General features: G+C 39.6%; 1 protein-coding gene across 1 annotated transcript; it reads left to right on the top strand.

The window, feature by feature from the left end:
- The first annotated feature begins 12,634 nt into the window (after nt 1-12,634).
- On the top strand, nt 12,635-17,229 carry LOC109871143 (protocadherin-8-like). Its single transcript, XM_020461983.2, has 4 exons — nt 12,635-15,098; nt 15,227-15,297; nt 15,931-16,055; nt 16,312-17,229. The coding sequence occupies exons 1-4, from the start codon at nt 12,735-12,737 to the stop codon at nt 16,662-16,664; spliced, it is 2,913 nt and encodes a 970-aa protein (XP_020317572.1). The 5' UTR covers nt 12,635-12,734; the 3' UTR covers nt 16,665-17,229.
- The last annotated feature ends 1,746 nt before the right edge of the window (nt 17,230-18,975 follow it).

The following is an 18,975-nucleotide window of genomic DNA, read 5'->3' as shown; positions in this document are numbered from 1 at the left end:
AGGAGGAAGCATCCAGGGACAGTCTATTCTTGAACTTTAATTAAATATTCATTGTGTTTGCAAGTTGGGTCATTTCAATTGTGTTCCTCCAGGCTTTCCCAGGCATTGTATTGCATGACTCACAATGGAAAGGCCAACAACAGTTCATTTGTTCTCCCAAAGCACCAAAACTTACTCTGTCGTTGGTTGGGTTTGACCATTAAACATGGTTTCATTGGTGCTGGCTGACCCCTACCCTCTGCTTCAGGGTATGATGTTACCTTTAACAAATAGTCAGTTCATCACAAGAGCATTGCATTTCACATCAGCCAGTATATAATTGAGGAATGAATGGTTCTGGGCCTCAATACCATTCTGTAGGATGTGATAATCAAAAAAAGCCCTCTAACTGAATTGTTTTGTGCTCTTGCACTCTCTTTCTCTCCTCTGCAGAATGTATAGTACCAATTGTTTTCTGTGAGAAATGGGTATGTTTGGAGCTCTCAAACAAACAAATGAAAACCAACTGGGGCAGCAGGTTTTAAGAGCATTGGGCCAGTAACCGGAAGGTAACCAGAAGGTTGCTGTTTCGAATCCCCGAGCCTACTAGGTGAAAAATCTGTCAAATTACCCCTGAACAAGACACTTAACCTTAATTGTTCCAGGGTCACTGTCAATAATGGCTGATCGCTGGCTATGGTCCCACTCTCAGGGGGAGTGGGATATACATTTCCAAATGAAATGCACGAAAAATAGGACTAATGTAAACACCCACCTAATTATTATAAACACTCTTATATATAAATGCACAAGACATCGTCTGAATAATAAAATACTTAAAGATTTGTTAGACAGTGTATTTTTCCTCCACAGTGAACATGCAAATTTGCCCTGATTTTTATTCAGTCTAATTTCTCTCTCCAACACAAAGGCACATTTGCACAGCCATACACAGAAAAACAGTAAAATCCTCTGTTTGCATAATTTGTTCACTGTCTGTTCCTATGAGACTAAGAAAAGTGTGTGTGTGTGTGTGTGTGTGTGTGTGTGTGTGTGTGTGTGTGTGTGTGTGTGTGTGTGTGTGTGTGTGTGTGTGTGTGTGTGTGTGTGTGTGTGTGTGTGTGTGTGTGTGTGTGTGTGCGTGCGTGCGTGTGCGGTATTCTGGGGTAGGGGTTGATAGTTCACCCCCCCACCCGGATTGCTGCCCTCAGTGTGGCATGACCATGATCACTCTGACACTTGAACAGAAAAAAAACACCTTCTGCCCGACTGTTTCCCCCATCCTGCTATGGAAATGAGATTTTCCATCTCACTTCATCTTCAGTGCTTAAATACCTCTTAGCAGTGAGGGGGATTGTCTGGGCTGTTAACAAATATCCTCCCTTATAACTATCCTGTTGTTCTCCAAGCTTAAGCAAATTTCATCTTCTGCTACCTTGGAAAACAGATTATCGGAATACAGTGCAAATTGCAATGTGCTGTGCAAGAAATGTAACATTATCATCTAAATCAGATTTACCTATGACTGAAATTAAGTCCGACTTGAATTTAGCTCAACAGCAACATGAACTATCTCCCTCACTTTCATTTCCTATTACTGCACTGACTTGGATTGGGACTCATTATGGCAATCTCAACTGCCAGAGAGGGAAAATGTGCCGTCTGTACAATATTCAACCTCCGTTTTGGAGGAGTGTGACTGAGGAAATAGTGTTAGTACTGTGACCAATTTGAAAAATCCCATTTCATTAAACCTCTATGTGAAATTAATTCTATACTTCAAAAAATCTATTAAGCTCTGCTGCCCCTGACAGCAAACAAAGCAGACGTGGACATTTTTCACAGCTGAGTTGAAAAGAAAGAAGATCATTTCTTAATCTGAAACAATTCATAAGTGAGGTTTTATAAAGCACCCATTGGCTGTGCTCTGCAGGACTGCAGAGCATCTCTTAAAATGTACACTGACTCCCTCATTTATCTGCGCTCGTTCCATGAAAGCACTAAGACGAGCTTCATTTTTACCCAAGCTTCTCCTATTCATAGAAGCCCTTTGAAATAACTGCCGTTCATAATGGAGTTGGGATCTGATTAACCTCTCTGCTTGCCGGCACAATGACAGGCTACCTTGAGATTCAGCGCCGTAATGGAGTCCGCTATCACCAAGCACACTACAAACATTCCTCGCACCGCAGGACTCGGCCAGATTGGAATCCGTTAACTCCTCTCTGCGCTGTGTGCACACTGGGGAGACTAACAATCCTGGGAGTTGCTGTTGCACCTCAACATTAATGGTCCAATGCAGCCATTTTATCTCAATATGAAATAATTTATGAGTAACAATTAAAGGTCCAATGCAGCCATTTTTATCTCAATATCAAATCATTATAGTAACAATTAAAGGTCCAATGCAGCCATTTTTATCTCAATATCAAATTATTTCTGGGTAGCAATTAAGTACCTTACTGTGATTGTTTCAATTAAAATGGTCCCAAAAAATATATGGCTTCTTAGCAGTGAGCAGTTTCTCAAGCAATACTTTTTATAGGACTGTCTGGGAGTTGTCTGAGAGGGGAAGGGAAAACTAAAAACGAACTTTTATTGGCAGAGAGCATTGGAACTCTCATTCTTATTGGTCTATTAACTAATTTACCGCCTGGTGTCACCAGGCAGGCCAAAACTCCATCCCACCAAAACAGGCAGACATTTCAGGCTGTCTTTTAAAACGTCTCTTATAGCAGAAGTGCATTACAGTCATTTTCACAATTTCACAGTATTAATCCAACCTCATGGTGTAGTAATATATATAAAACACAGAAAAATCTAGTTTGTGCCTGGACTGGGCCTTTAATCTATACTTTCTGCTGTATGAGACCAGCTCTCTCTCTCTCTCTCTCTCTCTCTCTCTCTCTCTCTCTCTCTCTCTCTCTCTCTCTCTCTCTCTCTCTCTCTCTCGCTCTCTCTCTCTCTAACTCTCTCTCTGCATTGCCTTCATTGCCATTTTCCTCCCTAATATACAGTAAGTGCATGTATGTATGCAGTGAGTCTAATAGAGGGGATTTAAGTGTGTGCACAGTAGCAGGTTGATATTTATTGTCACAAGTCTTATCCTGGAGGCAGAACTGAGCGATTTCCCCTTAGATGAAAATTCCCCTTAGATCAAAAGTCAAAATTGGCAATATTGTAAAAATTCATGAAAACAAAAATTTGCTTTTTGGTCTTAATTTGAGGTTAAGGGTTAGGCATTAGGGTTAGCAGTCAGTGTGGTTAAAGTTAGGGTTAAAGTTAGGGTTTTAATACTTTGTTGCTGTGCCAGCTAGTGACCACTCTCCAGAGCTGCCTCCAGAACAAGATTCATGACAAAAAAGGCTAACCTCCTGCACAGTACCCAAACAAATTGCAATGGAAGCATCTTTAGGGGGCTTATTTGGACAGTAAAATAAATACATTCCAGGCAATTAACATTGTCATTATCAAGAATGATTCTGCAACATATACTGCAATATGTTTTCTGCGATGGGTCTATTTCTTGTGTCATACCTCTATTTTCATAAAATCTGAGTCCAACCTCTCCTTTATCACAACAAGACTTCAAGCCCTTACAGTTTTTCTCAATTGCTAGAACACAATTTCTGAAACCTTGCTCCATTTCCTGAAAACATTCAACACAAAACCTCATCTTCAAGCACTATTTACATAACCTTTGACTCCTCTTGCAAAATGAAACATTCGCCTCAAAACAGTTTTACCTGTGTTCAAAATCAAACACTGCTCTCAAATCATAAACAAAGTGATCAAAATGATATACACTCTCAAGCAGTCAGTAAACAATACACCGAAAAATAGAAAACACATGGTTCAAAACATACAATTCTCAGGGAGAAATACATTTTTTTTTTTTTTTTTTATCATATTTTTCCGTCATTGTCCTTTGATGATGAAAACATGTTCTATCATAGTAGCTAAAAATTAATCAGAAATTACTACTCTGCTTTGCTCTTTGCAATTTTGTTTTTTGTTCTTCCTCCTCCTTGTACCCCTATTTTTTCAGTACTGTACCCTGCATCTCACAAACTTCTCCTTTGTCTCTGTGATACTGTAATTCTTGTTCTTTGTTGATATGAACCTGCAACCAGTCAAAATCTATTGAGCAGTCAGTACTGTTAATAAATGGAAAGCACAATGTTCAGGGCCATACAATTCATCCATTGTACAGTATACAGCCCACAATGTACTGTACTACAGTATCCATTCTTAGACTTTCTCCTTCCCACCTTCAACAACCTGTTTGCTCTCTGAACTGGCTTATATTGGTTGTGTCGCATCATTTGAAACAGGTTAAATCAATTTTGAGTGGTTGTGTTCAATCAATGACATGTGTTCTCTATTTGTATTTGATTGTTGCCACTTGTGTTTACCAGTATGGATGACATGTGCATTATAGTGCAGAATGTGTTTTGAGAATGAGAATGTGTTTAGAGTTTTGCTGAAAAGACTAAGTGAGATCTGCAAATTGTGTTTTACCATGTGAAATGGTTGAAGGTATTGACAACAGACTGCATAATAAGCTAAATGAGTCCAGGCAACTGAGAACATTGTTCAGCCAATGGGTTTTAGTGTTTTAGCAATTGAGAAAAACTGTAATAACAAGGTAGTATCAATGTTTCCAGTGTGGAACTCTCATCTCAATGTTGCCATCTCCTGGCGTGACGCTAGGTTGTTTTTACAAATCCCAAGCCTTGTGCCAAATATGTCAAAGGGACTGATTACAGCCCTCAGTGGCCAGTTGGCCCAGGAGTCCACCCCCGGTGGCCAGTCCGACAGGGACTGTCAGGCCCAGGCAGACTCTGGATTGGTGAAGAGCCAGGGAGGGGGCTCAGAGCCAAGTCCTACCCAGCCAGAGTGTCATGTGGCCCTGCCAATGAGAGGCTATTCACCAGTATCAGATAACACTAAGCAGGAAATTGCTTCAAGGAGAGGCAACATTTTTAGGAAAATAATATCTAGCTATGGAATATATTCAGTGCGAAAGAGAAGAATTCCTGGTCCTTGAAAGATCCAAATTAGCATGCATACACACACAGACACATACACACATACAGACACACAGTCCCACTCACGTGTTATACTGAAACTCTTACGTTGAATAATACAAGCATCTCACAAAGAATAAAATGTATTCACAGCCTGGACTGCCAAACAAATGGTGATTTGCCCTGCCTGATATGGTAACTGACACGGAATATAAATGTTAAAAATAAACATTGTAGCTTCAGATACAACACATTGCAATATAGAAATTTGGAATTTGACTAGGATTTATACAAGCTGACCATGCAAGTTTGGAAATGTGGAAAATCCTAATTAAAATGGAATTAGAATAGTCATCTGTCATGTAGAATATGTACTGAACAATGATCAAAATATATTCCACGGAATATCATTGAGAGTAAAAAAGAAACAAATATGTACTGTGTACCTCTGATTTCCCAAGGTTCTCAGCCATGTACCTTGAGGTGGTGAAATTCAATGTGAACCATGAAATGTAAAGTAGTGAACCTAATTGGATTGCAACATTCAGCACAGAGCTCTACCAACACGGAGTGAAAGGCAACACGGCTAGGGCCCCACGCGTCACACTCACGACGTTTATCAAATAGACTTGACTGCTTATCACATGCTTTTGAGGTTCAGGGGCTCCAAACAAAATCCTATCTCTCTCGTTTTAATTAGCTTGTGGTTGGTGTTGCTATGATCTGCCAGGAGAAGATGTACTTTGAGACAGGTGCGTCACGCACTTGTTTATGATTCATTAGCCAGGCCGGATATTGATCAGAGGCTGCGTGTTATTTATACTTTAGAAAGGGGGGCGGGGGGCGGGTTGTGTGTGTGTATGGGGGGGGGGGATTACTGGGAGTATTTTCTCCCTCTATGCATGTCATTGGATGTCATAAACCAGAATGGCTATGCAGCAGTAGGGAGACCTGTGGCCTGGAGATGGCGCTCTCTCCCCGGATTGTAAATACTGGCCTTAGGATTCTAACACCATTGCCCCTCTTGTGAATGCCCACAATTTAGAGTTTGTTTTTGTGGATTACTTGTACTACAATCATGTGTCTGGAAATAAACTAGTGATGGATAGTACAATGTTATAATATTTGACAGTGATTACTTGCTCATCGCAATTAAACAGCCATTATTGTGGATGTGTCTGAGTTGATGATTGAATCTGTGGTATGAATCAATGCCCTTTCAACAAAGAAGATTCACATTTCAGTCATCTGAATGAACATCATTTCCCAAAGCAACAAAATACTAAGAACTAGGTTAAATCTAATTATGACTAGAATCATTCTTTGAAGAAGAATGTACAAGTTTTACAATGGGATGAGGTCGAGAAGGGGGTGGAGTGGTATGTGTACAATAAATTCTGCCAAGTGTGATTTGTTCTAGAATTCAAATTTTTCTTTTGATCTGTCTTTGTTTTCAGAGGATTTGAACAACAAATTGTGTCTCTCTAAATGTATTAAAAGATGGAGCCTTCTGTGGCCAACATGAAGAAAATCCTAGAAACATGTTTGCATCCAAATTAATGTGCGGCATTTGTTTCAAACTACAATCCGTAGACATCCAATTACTGAGATATTGAGCCCTAATAGACTCGTTCATTTTTCACTAAATAATACAATAACTCCATACTTGTACGTTATGCATTTTATTACTATAATTGATCTCTGTTTTACAAATATAAACATTGTGTGTAAATAACAAAGTAGATTCTTCCATTCCAGCTAACTTACGTATTTACTGCGAGGAACCAAGCTACAGAGAAAATATGATGAGCTAAATCACTTGGCCAGTCCTAATGTGTTTGAGGGTGGCAGGGATGATGTGTGTTTTGGGGCTATGTGGGCCCTGTCTCACGCCACAGGACGTGCTAAGGCCACAGGGACCACTAGCCAGTCTGATCTTCTGGCACCTCCACATCTGTTGCTCTCTCACACCCGCCCATTTGTCCCACTGACTGCGAGGCTACAACACCCTGAGCTGGCTGAGGGATAAGCTTTATCTGGCTTTCAGACAGCCCAAATGGCTTACATTAAACATGGCATTTGCACATAACATTTGACCCCCCATTGCCCGAAGAGTGACATGCCTACCCCCCACTTAATATACCACTTGAGGTGACAAGTAAAATGAAGAAACTGATGAGATGGCTTGGCCTGTTTTAAGCCATTGGAATAATTTGAGATAAATGAATTAACTGACTGTATATAATATATTATATATCAACATAATCAGAATAATCAATAATATAGAGTAATGTATGTTCCTATTTCAAATCGTACAAATTAATATTTTTTGTGTGATTTTTTAAAATTGTATTTAAATAAACAGTCCCCACAGAATCGTATTTCATACAAATCAGCGAACTGAGAACATGTCATTTTGCATACTGTCATGTCAGTATAATGTGCATAATCTCAAATACAGACAAGCATAATATAAAAACATTGTTTTATTCATTTTTAACCAAACCAAACCAGTACGGCAGGGAAACCTGAAAATATTAAGCATGTCTCATTTTATATGATGTAGTAGTAGCTCTACATCACCTTGACCTGGCAAGGACACCATTATAGCATGACACGTAGCTGACATGAATGTTATCCAAAAGGTTGTTATTTATGCTCTGTTGTGGGACATTTGCTCCCAGTGACATATGCTACAGGACTAAAGTCTACAGTGTCACCAAAAGCCTGATCCTGTGCCACGCCATCTTGGCTGTTTGGACATTGCAAAAAAAACAACATGTTACAAGGTGGAGGACGACAAGAGGTTTGCTCTTTGGGGCCCAAACTGTCCTCAAATGGTCCATATTAGTATCAGTATAAAAGGCATGTTATTAGAGAGAGCGTTCCTAAAAAATTGCTACTATGATTATTGTGTTATGGACTGCCAAGAAGAAGATTAACATCATTCTTACCTTTAATTAAAATCTCCCCAGTCTAGAGCATATGGCCTAACCCATTAATATGCTCTAATGCTCTTACTGCCACCACACAGGTCCTAATCAAGCTGTGATCTGCCTTAATCACCAGTCTTAAGTGGCAAACAAGTATCACTCCTAGGCTAGCTATGCATCATTAGTGATGAGACTATTGCACTTACGCCACGGTCTGGTGTCGTGCTACATTGGGTCACAATAACAATAACGCAGACTGAAAAAACATGACCCTGCAGTATTTTTTTTATTACTATACTCAGAGCGAATGATGTGTATTTTGAAAGAATTGCAAGGTAAAATAGGGTCTTTCAACAATGACTGATCGTATTATTCAGACACCAGTTGCCTTGTTTAGATTTTATAAGAAGAAACTAATTGTTCTCTGAGTGGTTTTGATGAAGCATTAGGTTGATTGTAGAATTCACTGTTTGCCACCCGAAATGTCACGTGTGCGTGACATGTTGATAAGATTAACTCCTAAGCTTATTACTGACAAACAACTAATTTGGCCTAATTGTTTAGTATTATCTATCAAACTGACTCACATTAGCCATGAAATCCTGGATTTCCACACCCTGCCAGCCTGGGGGGCTAAAGAGAGTTCTGGGTGGAGGGCTCCTAGTCTCCCCAGTCTGCCTGGAGAGCCACCATCTGCAATCTGTTCCAATGCTCCTGAATCTCAAATATGTTTACTGAACATGTTTTCTTTGACTATCATGAATAATTCAGGACTTTAATTATTAATGAAAAGACATGCTTTAATTTACACTGTACACTCAATTAATACTGTAGAACTATGATATAACTTGCAATTGCACATTGCACAAGTAAACATAAATTGGGACCACTTTATCATATAATTTATACATTTCTTCACATATTCATCAAAATATCTCCTGTCCTATTCATGAAATAGCTTCAGTGGTAGTGCGAGAACAATTCCCTAGAATCTGTTAAATTCGATATGTTCAATTAGCAAGTTAATACAGCCTTTTTGTTATTGCGTTCCTCTCCTCTCTGTTACTATGTGTGAACCCTCAGTAGTTGGACTACAGCGCAATACTACAACATCCCTAATCACAGACAAGACGGTGCATTAACTTTTCTCAGAAGCTTACTGACAATCTTTCAGGGTATTATTTGATCATGGAGAATCAGGCACTGGGCTTAGCAGCTCCAGTTCAGTCCCATGTGATGGTTTGATGCCAGTATAAACACAACAGAGCATGTACCTCTTACGAGAAGATGCTGTTGGACTAAGACTGTGTGTTTAATGTAAGTAATAGATCAATATATATAATGGAAAGCTTTGCACAAGGCAGGTTATAATATTGATGGATCATTTTTATGAACTTGTTGAAATAAGAGTGTTAAGACATCGGCATGCTTCCCATCCGAAACAGTTTGTGCATATATTATGATGACATTTTGTGACGTTTTAGTTCGTTTTGATCTTTAGTAGGGTTTCTTCAATGAAATGTGTGTTGTCATTCAACGAGAGATGACTCGTTTTCATCCACATTTTTGTACTTGTGAAATACTGCACCAAACATCTTAGTTAGATGTCAAATTTAGCCACTAAGATCTTCTCGACAAAAACGTCAAAATGAATGACAGATTTCTTGAGTTAATCTTAGATTAATTATGACTATTTTGAGGAAGTGTATACTGGTGTACAGCGTCTCAAGATGGACATTGCTTGGATTGTTTTGCCAACTATTTGCTATGAGAGTGAACTATGACAGCATAAATTATAACAGCACAAAGTAAATGGACCGTCCTGGTGCGCTCAAATGTGCATCCAGTCAGAACTTCTGAATCTGCTCTAGTCTCCCTCCCAATAAATCTTTCACGCCAGACGGCTTATTTCCGCATGTGAGACAAGATCCGCTCTATCAGGTACAGATGGCGCTAAAGCAAAAAGCTAATTCTAATGAACTTGTAAATAAATCAACATAATAGTCACGGGAGCCTGGGACCTGATAAACCGGACATCTACAAGCAACAAGAGTTGAAAGACAGAGGGATACACTAGCTAGGACCTTCTCATCGTGGATCTAGTGGGACAAAAATGCATGACGGTGGCTGGCAAATTTGATTGTATCCCCCTATGCTGTTCATCAGGTTATACTGTAGGTGACAGGATTACATATTGTTTGGACTAAAATAGCATAAAACCAGGTGTATCACAAAGCATGATCAAATTAATTAGCCAGCTACAGTCATTTTTTAGAAACATTGAGAAATTGTTTGGTAAATGTTTTGGCCAAATTAAACACTGATTTACCTTTGATAAGCAGATAGACTGCTACAGCTAGCTGGTAGCTTGCTAGCTATTTAGCTCTTATGCTAATTTTAAGTATTTCTAATCTAATATCTGACTACATCTGAAATATTAAGTTATTTCAAAATGAAAGTTAACTGGCTAGCGCATCATGATATGTGACATTTTGTTAGCTAGCTGTCCCCAGATTAGATCATGTGTTTTCACTTATTGCATATGCATGCTTGTTGCACCCATTTGTTCATGAGCCGGCTACTTGTTCTAAATAGTATAATATAATCTGTACAAAGTAGTGGCAGCATCTGCAGTAGTGGCCATTCGTTTTTTTAATGCAAAAGTGAAATAGGTGTATTTATGCTGTTGTTCAAATGCACGTATCGCCTTATATGTCATCTCAAAGAAACCAGTAGGTCGGAAACTTGGCATCATATTTCTGTCATGCTGCTTTGTTGACAACTCCAACCACCTGCGCCCCAAGTATTCAGCCAATCAGTGGCCAGCACTGGACAAGTGTTAAGATTAGCTGGCAATTCACTTGTAACTATGAGCTCACATCAATTCAAATCAAATCCAATTTTATTTGTCACATACACATGGTTAGCAGATGTTAATGCGAGTGTAGCGAAATGCTTGTGCTTCTAGTTCCGGCCATGCAGTAATATCTAACAATCTAACAATTTCACAACAACTACTTTATACATACAAGTGTAAAGGAATGAATAAGAATATGTACATAACAATATTGAATTGAACCTGCATTGCTGTGCTTGCACAGTATATCTATTTTTCCCATCATCAAATAAAATAAAATGACTTACTGATGGTTTTAGTTATTGTAAAAACCTCTTAGATTGATGTCAACTCAGAATAAGAAGTGTTTGTGTACGAGTGGGCAGCAGTTTGTGAACAAAGACACTGCTGTAATCATTGGAATGGCAGGTTCATGTTTGATTGAATTCCAGACAGTTATTATTCATTGACGGTGCACTGTTCTTGGCACAGCTAAAACCAGACTCAAGCTATCACATTCTCTATTGTGGATTACCTTATGTTAAATTCTCTTTACCTCTTTTTTTACCAGAGTCAGTAGACCAACAAATGCTTAGTGCCCCAGTGACTATTTTTAAGGGTGTCGTTTTTAACGCCTTCCTGTGCCTGCTCTATCAGAGGCTCAAACAGATTTACCTCCAGCTTGTGAAAGGTGTCAGTCAGACCTGAGCCCTTTGAAGCCCAAAACTGTATTTTTAATCAACACACACTAATACCCATATGTTTGCCAAAAGCTAGTACATGTGTTATTTTGTGTCAAACTTAAATCTGGTGAAAACACACACTCGAGTAGTACCAGTAGGCTACACCCCAACTACTGTTGTTGGCTAGTGTAAACATGTGACTTTTGCATGTTGACCAAAATGTAGTCTAAGCCTGCACAAAAGGTTGAGCAAAGGTCATTTCAAAGTTGTGTAAAGGACATGTTGACAAATTTTTAACCTCATATGAATTCATCTCAAGCACCGTACAAGTGTCTACATATGTGAACATTGTGTATTTATACGTTCTTCTGGTTAAAACGATAAGAAGAAATGCTCAAAATCAAGTAGGATTACATGAAGAAGAAAAAACCTTTTCAAAACCTGCAAACTGTTCTAGCCAGGGAGATGTTCCTTCTCCCCAAATCCCCATGAGTCTCATAGTGTTTGAAAATCACTGTTTTTTAAATGATTTTACTTTTAGTTACATCATTACTTTTCAACACTAAATTTCATTTTCACATATGGAGACACTGGTGTGGTGCTGGAGATAAAGAATTTGAGGTTGAAAAGTGATGGAATTTCCCTTTAAATACTACAATTGGTCACAATTTGTTCATGGTTCATTCATTCACAACATAAAAGCCATAATATCATTGGATGGTTAATACATGGTTAATAAAGTATTCACAGTATTTATAGTGAATGCATGGTACATGTATATTTTTGTTCAACAGTTGGTGATTATAGTTTTTCTGTATTCATAAACAGACCAACACATCAGTCTCAAATAACACATCAGCCTCAAATAACCTGTGAATGAAAGTCATTTGTTCAGATAGAAAAAGTCAAACTGGATTAATAGTCTATTGAAGAAGTGACAATATGTATACTTCAATGTGAGGCTGTTTTTCCTTGTCATTATAGAATACCATTACCATTGTATTTCAAAAGACCATCTGCACAGAGTCAATGAGAGGGGCTGCAGTAATTGGCACCAGCCGGAAACCAAACATGCCCCATTTGGTTAGCCACTTGAATGCCATTGGTCTATTAGGCAACTCATTTGCATAAATCAAGGTTTATAGGTCAATGCTCTCTTTGGACTGTATCCAATCTAGTTGGTCGTGGCAAGCGAGCTCAACATCACAACAAGTTTACTTCCAGCTCGTTTTCTTTATTACGTTTTATTTCGTCATCTTCATTGACCTTTAAAATGGGATTCTGCTGGATTCGAGGAGTTGGAGAGTGCGTGGTGATTGCTGTTCTGTTCTACTCGGTTCAGTCTACAACTACGAGGTACTACACTTATGAAGAGGATGCGCCCGGGACAGAGATTGGAAATCTGTCTCAGGATTTAAAGATAGACCCAGCAGAGGACCCTGGAACATCTTTCCGCTTCATGCAGGAGACCAATTCGTCTGTGATTCAAATGAGGGAGATTGATGGACTTTTAGCAGTTGGGGAAACGATTGACCGAGAGCATCTCTGCCCAAGGTCCCCGCGATGCTTTGTCACCTTCGACATAGTTGCCTTCTCCAAAGAAAAGTTTCAGCTCATCCACGTGGAGATCGAGGTAAAGGACATCAATGATAACTCACCCCACTTCCTTCACAAAGAGACGACCCTTGAGATATCCGAGAATGTTCAGGTGGACTCACGATTCCCGTTGGACATCGCTGTTGACCATGATGTCGGCAATAACTACATCCAACGTTACCATATCTCTCCCTCCAGCCATTTCATAGTTGATGTGCGCAGCAGGGAGGATGGAGTGAAGTATGCTGAACTTGTGCTTGTGAAAGCAATGGACAGAGAGGTTGAAGATTCCTACACAATTGAAGTGACGGCAACAGATGGGGGAGAGCCACCCAGATCCGGATCAATGACTGTTCATATCAAAGTGCTGGATTTTAATGACAACAGCCCAACGTTTGAGCACAACTCACTAAAAGTTGAACTTTATGAGGATTCACCCATAGGTTACCAAGTGCTGAAAGTGCATGCGTTTGACCCAGATGCTGGCATCAATGGCGAGGTAGTGTATGGATTTGTAGAAGACACGTCATCTGAAGCAGTGCGCATTTTTAATGTAGACCGAATTTCCGGTGCTGTGACTTTAAAAACATTGGTTGATTATGAGAAGCAGAGGTCTTATGAATTGAACATTAAAGCATCCGATTTAGGCAGAAATTCTATTCCATCGACCTGCAAAGTTGTTGTTGATGTTGTAGATGTAAATGATAACGCACCAGAAATCACTATCAAGCCAATGACCTCGACTAGTGATGGTGTAGCTTACATCACGGAGGCCGCAGCCGAGGAAAGTTTTGTTGCGCTGATCAGCACCTCGGACAGTGATTCTGGCTCGAACGGTTACGTGCGCAGCAGCCTACACGGCCACGATCATTTCAAGCTGCAACAGGCCTACGGGGACACTTTTATGATTGTAACAACCACCACTTTAGATAGAGAGAAGATCCCAGAGTATAACCTCACTGTAGTGGCTGAAGACCTCGGAACACCACCTTTCAAAACAGTGAAGCAGTATACCATCAGAGTGACCGACGAGAACGACAACGCCCCCCTCTTCAGTAAATCCATTTATGAAGTTTCTGTCCTGGAAAATAATATCCCTGGGTCATATATAACTACTGTTGTAGCACGTGACCTTGACATGGGTAAAAATGCCAAAGTATCATACAAACTAATTGATTCAGATGTTGTGGGTGAGGCCTCCATTTTGACTTATGTGTCTATAGACCCAATGTCAGGGTCATTGTATAGTCTGAGATCTTTTGATTTTGAAACCATCCAACAGATTGAATTAACCATCCAGGCTGATGACAACGGATCACCTCAGCTGTCAAGCACATCCATGATCAGAATCAAAGTTGTTGATCAGAACGACAACTATCCCTATTTCACCTTTCCTGTTATGCTGAATGACTCTGCTGAAGTTCCTCTTCCTGTCAATGCACCACTGGGGTACCTGGCCCTATGGGTCAAGGGCCAGGATAAGGATGAGGGCATGAATGGTGAGCTCAGCTTCAGAATCGTACAAGGTGACTCTAACCTATTTTCAATCAATAAAGACACTGGAGAAATAGCTCTAAAACAGGGGCTGGCCTCTGCGATTGGAAATGTTTTGGAAATCAAAATTGCAGTGAGTGACAATGGGAGATCCCCCCTCTCCAGCAGTGCCACCATTCACTTTGTTGTCACATATTCGCAGCTCTCAGACGACCAAGTTGTCATTGTACTACGTTCAACTGATGAGGAAGACGCAGGCTTGGATGTTTCAGTAGTAGTTATCATAATGCTCGGCGGGGGTTGTGCTCTGCTGCTGATTGCCATAGTGATTGTTGTTATCACATGCAAGTTGAATCAAGGAGGGAAGGATCAAGACTCCAAGAGAGACGTGTCTCACGTCCTGTTTGACTCCAAGCATCATCCCAGGCTCAACTCTGCAGAACCCAACATGTACGGTGGACCAAGGGGTTTCCTCAATGAAAGGACCTCTTCATCTCTCGATGAGTCCAGCCTGTATGAGGAGAAAAATGGAGACTTGGAGTCACAGGTGAGTGAAATATTTAATTCAGTTTCAGTTGTGTTTAAATACAACTGTACACATTCAAGTGTAGCACTACTCCTGATCCAAGTAGCTGAAATCATTTCCCATCCTCTTCTCTTGTGTTTGCTCTTTAGATGTTCCTGCCTCCTAAGCCTTTCCTACCAACATCTATGTGGCAAGGGGAAAAATACTGCCTGCAAATGAGGTAAGAATACCACCACATTGATCCTACTTGGCATGATGTGCTCTTTTATCACAATTATTATTTTACATGAGAAATCATTTACATAACCATAATCATTTACACTGGAAGGTGCTTAACATTCCACATGCATACAGCAGATGTAGGATTTTAATTGAATCACTCTTAGAATTTTCCTGCTCAGCAGGACATGCAAACTTATAGTGCATTCCAGGTTTAAAAAGGCTTCTGAAGTGTGTAATTTCCACTTTAAAATGTCAGACTTGATTTGCCCTAACAAGAAATGTATCAACACCTACAAAAAAATATATCAATTAATTATAATATAAAACATATAAAAAATATGCACATCCAACTAATCAGGTGCAGGACAGAAGAACATATCGATCCAAGTTATATCATCGTCAGGTCATTAATTATAATCCACATTATAATTCACGTTTCCTGTTGTTGCAGGATAATTTTCCTGCTGTATTAAACTGGCTCAAATTAAGATCCTGTATCTGTACACGTGATTGCAGTTGTTGTCCGGAGAGAGGGGCTGGGTGGTGGAAGGCTTCATAAGAGGGGGGGAAAAAGCACACATCAATAATCAGATACAGCGGTGCAGTGGCTAATGTTTGATTCTATTCGCAGTGGCATTGACCAGCAGAGCGTAAAGGACAGTGGCAAGGGAGACAGTGACTTCAATGACAGTGACTCTGACATCAGTGGGGATGGAGGCAAGAGGAACCTCAGCACCTTCCAGCCCTGGGCCAAAAGTGAGTTTACTACCGTCACAATTTCATACTGAGATTTTAGAGTTCCTCATAGCAGAATGATGAAGATAACAGTTGGCATTTTTATAGCACTCAAACTGCAGCGGATTACATTGTGTGGGGATTACTCACCCCTTCCACCACCAGTGTAAAACCCACCTGGCTATGTAGCACGGCAACAATGAATGACTCTATCACTATCATTCTTTACTCCTTGGGCTTGGAAAGTAATTCTGTATGCGTGTGTGTTCCATTTCAGGTTCCATCCACGCCGCTAACACCCTCGCTGTGGATTGTCAAGGCACTTACTGTGTAATACCAACCCAAAGCTTCCAGGCCCCACTAGACAATGCATACACAATTGGCTTTTCCCAAGCACCGGTCTACAACAATCCCCGTGCCTATCCCCACTCCTGGAAAGACTTTGGCTACAGCACCAGCATTCCCAAAGCAAGAAACACCATGCAGACGTTCTCTCATCACACAGGTACACTCCCCTCTTACTTCGCCCATCAAACGAGACAATCTGCTGCCGGACTTGCTGAAATTCAGGAGTACAACCAAGATATTACTACAGTGGCAACCATATCTGAAGTTGCCACCATTTTTTAAACAAACTGCCAAGTAAATATACAGATGGTTATTTATAGATACTGCAGTATTCACTAGATTTTACAGATACTGGTCAAACTGATAGACATATGGACATTTCATGTATGAAAAGGAAAGCAACTTGATGCATAATGAAAACAGCTGATGTATATTTTCTTTGATTCAATTGTGAACATGTAGGTTATGTGTATATATTGATATTCTTATAGTGTGAACATTTGTAAAAACATGGGTGTTTGTTTTAGGAGTAAACACAATATTAAAACAATGAGAGATACAGTATGTGCATCATTGTTTATGAGATAAGACCCTTTCCCTGTCATCTTGTTTAGCATGACTTTTCTCTTATGGTCAAACACCAAGAACTTTACCCACTGGGCTTGACTTTCCCATTAACCCATATATATATATATATATATATATATATATATATATATATATAGTGCCTTCAGAGTATTTACACCCCTTGACTTTTTCCACATTTTCTTGTGTTACCGCCATAATGTCAAAGTGGAATTATGTTCGTACAAATTTTTACAAATGAATAAAACATGAAAAGCTGAAATGCCTTCTGTCAATAGGTATTCAACCATTTTGTTATGGCAAGCCTAAATATGTTCAGGAGGAAAAATGTGCTTAGCAAGTCACTTAATAAGTTTCACGGACTCATTATGTTTGCAATAGTGTTTAACACAATTTTTTTAATGACTACCTCATCTATGTACCCCACACATGCAATTATCTGTAAGATCCCTCAGTCGAGTAGAGAATTTCAAAAGGTTTTAACCACTAAGACGAGAGAGGTTTTCCGATGCCTCGCAAAGAAGGGCACCCATTGGTAGATGGGTAAAAACAAAAAAAGTAGACACTGAATATCCATTTGAGCATGGTGAAATTAATAATTACATTTTGGATGGTATGTCAATACACCTAGTCACTACAAAGATAGGCGTCCTTCCTAACTCAGTTGCCGGAGAAGAAGGAAATTTCACCATGAGGCCAATGGTGACTTTAAAACAGTTAAATAGTTTAAGGGCTGTGATAGGCGAAAACTGAGAATGGATCAACAACATTGTAGTTACTCCACAATACTAGCCTAAATGACAGAGTGAAAAGAAGTAAGCCTCTACAGAATAAAAATATTCCAAAACATACATCCTGTTTGCAACAAGGCACTAAAGTAAAACTGCAAAAATTGTGGCAAAGAAATTAACTTTATGTCCTGAATATAAAGCGTTATGTTTGGGACAAATCCAACACAACACATCACTGAGTACCATTCTTCATATTTTCAAGCATGGTGATGGCTGCATCATGTTATGGGTATGCTTGTAATCAGCAAGGTCTAGGGAGTTTTTTTTTGAATAAAAAGAAACCGAATAGAGCTAAGCACAGACAAATTCCTAGAGCAAAACCTGGTTCAATCTGCTTTCCAACAGACAATGGAAGACAAATTCATCTTTCAGCAAGACAAATGCCTAAAACATAAGGCCAAATATACTCATAACAAGACGACATTGAATGTTCCTGAGTGGCCTACTTACAGTTTTGACTTAAATCAGCTTGAAAAACTATGGCAAGACTTGAAAATGGCTGTCTAGCAATGATCAACAACCAACATGACAGAGTTTGAATAATTTGAAAAAGGAAAATGTGCAAACTCTTAGAGATTTACCCAAAAAGACTCACAGCTGTAATCATATGGGATTATAATGATGACAGAACTACATGATTTTGTATTTCGAATTTCATGGGCGCACATTGAGATTCATGGTTGCAGGAACTATTCGCAAATGTGTAGTTCCATTTTGCAAGCTTGTATCATGATGTGTGAAAGATGGTCACAAACTTGTGAATTGGCATTTGAATACATTCAATAAGATTTGCAGGTATAAGGTATTTTCAGAATTATTACAAGTCCATTTAGGAGTATGAATATACTGCTGTGAATCAAAAACACACTTGCAGATTTTGAATCTGCGTGTGCTCGGAGTTCTGTCACTGTTGTCATGTTACCAAGACATTCGTTACATGCTGACCACACCGCTCGGGTCGTGTGCGCGAGCATTGCAAAATGAATGTACACATACATGTTATTCAGTCATTGCCCCCACACTGCTCTCGTGCGCCAACAAGCGTCTGTGTTGCCAAGCGCTAAAATAGAAGTCAGTTCTATTTGTGACGCTGAACGAGGTGCAAGTCCTGCCTCTACCATCTCCTCATTGGTTTATAGAAGCAGATACCAATGTGGCATCTCCTCATTGGTTATACCCATGTGGGGGATTTAATTATGAACTGAGGTCGGTCGGTT

This window comes from Oncorhynchus kisutch, linkage group LG26, assembly GCF_002021735.2.
Source record: "Oncorhynchus kisutch isolate 150728-3 linkage group LG26, Okis_V2, whole genome shotgun sequence".
In the NCBI taxonomy this organism is placed as follows: Eukaryota; Metazoa; Chordata; class Actinopteri; order Salmoniformes; family Salmonidae; genus Oncorhynchus; species Oncorhynchus kisutch.
This window is presented reverse-complemented; position numbering and strand designations above follow the sequence as displayed.